Raw genomic sequence first — 5,850 nt, forward strand, 5'->3', positions numbered from 1 at the left:
AGTCTGTTAGAAGAAATGACCAGAATCCTACCTTTGATTTGGGTGGAAGGAGGGATGTTATGGGCTTTTAAGTATCAGTGCTTTTGGGTACATAATACCAATTTGCTTTTGTTTTGTTTTCACAGTCGTTTGTGTGAATGAGTTTACCTGCACATTATCTCAAGTGTAAAAAGTAAAGTAAATAAGTGCATCCAACTGTAATTGCATTCAAAAACAACACTGTGTAATAGATGCCTAGAAGTTTTACGTGGTTATCACCCCAACAAGCCTACTATTTAAAAGATACAGCATCTGTTCCCATTATAGCAAAGGAGTACTACTTCTCAGTAAGGGTACTATCCTCTTCTGTATTGCCAGACTACCAGCTATTTTCCTTACAGCTTAAATTGTGCAATAATTTTTTAGTTGTGTGCCTCGGAATTATCTAGGGCGAAGCTTGTTGATGGTTAGAAGTCACAAATTGTGAACATGGAGTCTCTTCTGGCACTAAGAGCCCCGTGTTCCTATTACTTCTGCTATCGTTGTCTTCCTATGTGACAAGCAAGATCACATTAATATTTCACCTTTCCTATTAACAAAATGTGTGAAGTAATGGGTACCTTCCTTTTATTGTCACCATGGAGTTTAATTAGAACATGTAAGTTATATCAGAGATCTTTCCACCAAAAAAATACATCTCCTCAGCTAGACATCAAAGAATTTTGACAATGTACATTGTACTGTGTCTTTTATCCTTCTTAGTGGTCTTTTGCAAGCCTGTGAAAAGCAAAACATTTTCCTGTCGTGGTTTTCCCCTCTTTCCTTGATTTTGAAACCAGTCCACCTAAGAATGGAGTGGTTCAGTTGAAAACTAATGAACTTTTTTGTTTTCATCCCATCACTTCAAAAACCTCAGTGAGACAATTAAGTCTCTACCTCCTGAAAAATTAATTCTACTTATTTTGATTACCTTTTATTGGAAAGTAGCCATGTAAACCATGGTAAAATTTCTGCCATCTTATCCCCAATAGATGTATAATCTAATATGTTGGTTAGGAACACTGGCTGTGGGATTGACTCACCCTGAACTGAAATTCCAGCTCTGGCACTGACTATCTGATTAGCCTTAGGCAAACCACTAAACCTCTCTAATCTTCAGGCTTATATATCATAGGATTATTGTGAGGCTTAAATGAGATCATGCATGTGAAACCCTTTGCATAATACTTGGCACATGTTAGATACTAAATACATAGAATTTGTAATAATCATTAATGATGAATCCAGTTCCTTGCCTACTGATAAGGGAACTAACATTTGTGAAATTGGATTCTTTACTACTTTCCTCACAGAAATTGAGCTTGGCTAGGAAAATGGCTATTTGCAAGAATGCTTTACAACATTAAGCTCAGTTCTATGCCAAAATCAAGATATTGTCCACATAGTATTAACTGCACCCTACACTTACATCACTTCCTTGGTAGCTCAGGGATAAAGAATCCCCATGCCAATGCAGGAGACCCAGGTTTAGTCCCTCAGTCAGGAAAATCCCCAGGAGAAGGAAATGGCAAACCACTCCAGTATTCTTGCCTGGGAAATATGGACAGAGGAGCCTGGTGGGCTATAGTCCATGGGGTCACAGAGTCGGACATGACTTAACAACTGAACAACAACACCCTTACATCTGGCTGGAATAGGAAAATTAAGTGATTAGACCAATTAGTTTCTCAGAGTGTTTCTAAAATATGAACAAATCCAAAAGACTTATAAGAGCCAGATAAAATAATTTCAAATGAAAAGTGTCTTGATTTTCCCTTTAGTATCTTTGCATGGAGAAATGAGTGTGTGTGCTGGGGGAAAGTGAGGCAGGCCTGCCTAATATCTAACTTCAGCCAGGGTTTTTGAGTGAAGTGTGGCTTCTTAGGACTTGATTATCTTTGGTCTTTCTTGTAGCATCTACTGAAAGTCCAAGAGGAATACAAAAGGAAAGAAGCTGAACTGGAAAAAATCAAAGATGACAAGTTACAGGTGGAAAAAATGCTGGAAAATCTCAAAGAAAAGGTACATGAATCCTAAGTGTTCCTTTTCCCTTGTTCCTTTCCTGCTTTTCAGTGACAATGAAAATGCCCTGGAAGTTCCTACCAAAAGGTGTCAAATGCGAAATCTTTGGTTGAATGGAGATTAAAAGCCTCCTATCCAGGCTAATTCTTGAATCAAGAGCTCAGCATTTAGATATGAGTCCTTGGCAATTCTGAAGGTTCAGGAAATTGTACTTTTCAATGAATAAAATGTCCATCCATCCATAATATTCCTCAGTCTTCCTTCTTGGAAACGATCAGAGTATATACCTCACCACTGCTTCCTTCAGTCAAAGTCTATGTGACACAAAATACTTTTAATTAAGCATTTCATTAAATGAAGAAACTCAAGTACAACTAGAACATTGAACATTGACATTTCTTTGCAGACACTCCATCTAGTATAATAATGAGCTGCTGTAGGTTGAAATGGCCAAAACCAAAAGTGGGGTGGGGTTGGGGGAGGACTTGGAAAGAAACAAGGAGACACATTATGCTAAAGCTAGATAATAGTAGCAGGGAAGACAAAATGGGATTCTGCCTAATGAGAGTCTGCAGCCATAAGAACCGCCAACGAGAACCTCAGAGAAAGCCTACTAAATTTCTGGATGAATTAATGTATCGCAACCATGCATCGGGTGTCCAGTCTATTTAAGGTGTTTATAAAGTCAACTGGTGGCATCTCCATGTCACACCTCTCTAACCTCCTTTATGCCTGAACCAAGTGAAGTTATTCTCTGAAAAGAAAGGCCCATTGACCAGAGCTGCCTGACTTTAATGTCTCAGAAGGAAGAGAAGATTAGAAGCTTAGACCAAGAACCAGAAATCATTTCCACAGTTCTGCGGTTCCACAAGAGCTTGTGCCCTTTCTCTTCTGTGCTCAGCTCAGAAAGATGCAATGCATACAGGCCCTGGGTGTGTTTGTGAGCCTACTGACTCCCCTAGAGTGCCATTAAGAACTGGCAACCTTGGTGTAGTTGAAACAAATGATGGAAAGTGTTTTCCAGAGGCCATTTGCAATATGCTTTTAATTCTTCCACTTCATAAAACCAACTCACTTTCCAGTTTTCTGGGTGCTATTAAAGAGACCAGCATAATTCCAGACAAATTCATTTATCAAGCATTTAATTGAAAAGTGCCAAAGCTGCTCTATTTAGCAGGACTTGCCTCATACAAGCAGAGCTTCTAAAATGTCCCAGAGCTTCTACTTAGCTCTGTTTCACTTCTTGCATAAAATGGAATGTGTTGTGTAGCCAGAAGGCTATAGATAAACAGAGGGTTATACTAATGACATTAAGAAAATCACTCTTCAGGATTGACATCACTAATTGACTTGAGGACATCAAGTGTAATCAGCCCTCTGTTTTGTAAAGTATTTCATTTAAAGAAGCGAAGGGTCAAATGGTACAGAAGAATCTTGCAGTTTTAGAACTAAGTCTAAATGTTTCCCGTTTTGAAACTGCATATACCATGAAAGAAAGTGAAGTTGCTCAGTCGTGTCTGACTCTTTGCAACCCTGTGGACTGTAGCCCACCAGGTTCCTCTGTCCATGGGATTCTCCAGGCAAGAATACTGGAGTGGGTTGCCATTTCCTTCTCCAGGGGATCTTCCTGACCCAGGGATCAAACCTGGGTCTCCCACATTGCAGGTAGATGCTTTAACCTCTGAGCCACCATGGAGTGGCATGGAGTGGCAGCTGAAGAGGACAGGAGAGATGCAACTGATAATGAGAAACATGTGAGTCAGAATATGTTTTTGTCCTGTTATTTTAAGGGAGGCTTCCTTCAGAGAAAGTCATGAGAGTTCATTATAAACTGATCTTCTCTGGGAAGCTGATTTGTGACCACATATTTCAAACTGACACAATTAGGTTAGAAAGCAAAGTACCATCACATTAGACTGGAAAAATAATTTCAGGTTGAAAGGAAAGCAATAAGTTTTGGTGAGGAGGGATCTTTTTTCTTTTTGTTTGTGTTTCTTGACAGTAAACCGCAGAGTGAGTTATCGTCAGTGTTTTGCAATATAACAATGTGACTTATGTCTGTCTTCCTGCAGAAAGAACTAGCTCTTTGAATCTACTAGTAAAATGCAAGGTGATAAGCAGCCCTTCAATATACCTTCTAATTTTTCAAATGCCAGCTGTAATAAAATTGAAGTCAGGTTTCAGTCAGGCTGTATTTTGATTCAAGATATCTAAAACTTCTCAGAATGTCTTCATATCTTAAATCAACCCCAATCTGTTAAACTCTCACACTTAAGAAATGTCTTACTGGATCATGTAATGTTTTAAGGGGGTTAGAAGCAGATGTACAGCCTGTGGCTTAGAAGTGAGCCAGCTCTTTAAATCAAACTTGGCATGATGGTTACTGACTGGATTGGATTCTAAAGGCCAAAGATTGAGTAGGTCATCAAGAAAGATTTCCCTTCTGACTACAGCCTGGAAGCCTGTAAATCCACAGAACAACATGTCTTGCAGCAAAGATCATTAGTTTCATTCAGAGACAGCATCCTGGAAGCTTTGAAGGCATCTTTAAAAGAAAAAAAGAAGGAAGCCTGTCCCTGCTGAGAGCTTGTGGAAGGAAAGAAGTGACAAAACATTTGAGTCAACCATGATTTGCTCCCCTTGCGGGCCATTTCCCCCGCGCTCTCTTTTACAATAGCAGTGATACTGAAGCAGGGATTTCTTTCATTCCTTCTTCTGAAGACTCTTCCTTCACAGTCATAATACAGAAAAGGTGTTCTCAGTACCCAAAGAGAGAAAGAAAGATCCAAGAGAGGTCTGAAGGCGTTTTTCAGTTTGGTTGTTGGTCATGGATTTCACCTGAGCCCTCTTGTGAAATATATCCACTGTGCTCAGAAAGAGAAAACTTTCAACAAGGAAGGCCACTGGTCACTGATAGTTTTGGCAGCAGTCATTTCTTGCTTTAAAGTCATAAATATCCTAACTGATGATGCCCTTATCAGAGAGAAGAGAGAGAGAAAGAGAGCTGATAGTCAATAAATAAAGGCTCTAATTTTCAGTTCAAGAGCCAACAGTTGATTATCCATGAGTGGATCAACTATGTTGTAGATTATCCATTCAAATATGGGACTGACCTTTAGCAGAGTGTGGAACCGAAAATAAAAAAGAATGGTCCTTTTCACATTGGGTGGCCTGGGATGAAATCCTGGCTCTATCATTTTCTAGCAATGCTATCTTAGGCAAGTTACCTAATTTATCTGAGCCTCACTTTCCTCACCTGTAGAATGGAGATAAAACTTACCTGCCAGTTCCTGGCATCTCACAGACAATTAATGCTGGGTAGGGTTCCCAAGATTACCAGACTTGGTCTGGTTCCCAAGTCAAGAATGATGAAGGCAGAAGGGAAAAAAACTAGTGAAGATGTATGTCTAAATATGTGTGTGTGTTTTGAAGCCTTATAAACAAGCTTTGGATTATCAGTGATGCTTTTATAGTTTACGCTATTTTCTCTTCCATTTAATAATCAAAATTGCACAGTGTTGCTTTTGAGGTGCTGTTAAGAAGTTCCCTGTTGTATAATTGGAACCAAGTTACCATATGGGACTTCCCTGGTGGCTCAGTGGTAAAGAATCCACCTGTCAATGCAGGAGACCTGGGTTCAATCCCTGGGTTGGGAAGGTCCCCTGGAGTAGGAAATGGCAACCCACTCCAGTATTCTTTTGCCTGGAGAAGCCCAGGGACAGAGGAGCTTGTGAGGCTATAGTCCATGGGGTCTCACAGAGTCGGATGCAACTGAGCACAACAACAACATAATTGGAGGGCTTCCCAGGT

At 39.9% G+C, this 5,850-nt stretch overlaps 1 protein-coding gene across 1 annotated transcript in view; it reads left to right on the plus strand.

Moving 5' to 3' along the window:
• The window catches only part of LOC104989369 (ecto-NOX disulfide-thiol exchanger 2-like), a gene marked incomplete at its 5' end in the record, with an annotated part of 10,218 nt that overhangs the window by 604 nt on the left and 3,764 nt on the right, over window positions 1-5,850 (plus strand). The window contains one exon of the mRNA XM_010841018.1: window positions 1,933-2,040. Within this exon, the coding sequence (XP_010839320.1) occupies window positions 1,933-2,040 (108 nt within the window). The remainder of the gene's footprint in view (window positions 1-1,932; window positions 2,041-5,850) is intronic.

Source organism: Bison bison, unplaced genomic scaffold (assembly GCF_000754665.1).
Source record: "Bison bison bison isolate TAMUID 2011002044 unplaced genomic scaffold, Bison_UMD1.0 scf7180017846850, whole genome shotgun sequence".
NCBI classification, from domain to species: domain Eukaryota; kingdom Metazoa; phylum Chordata; class Mammalia; order Artiodactyla; family Bovidae; genus Bison; species Bison bison.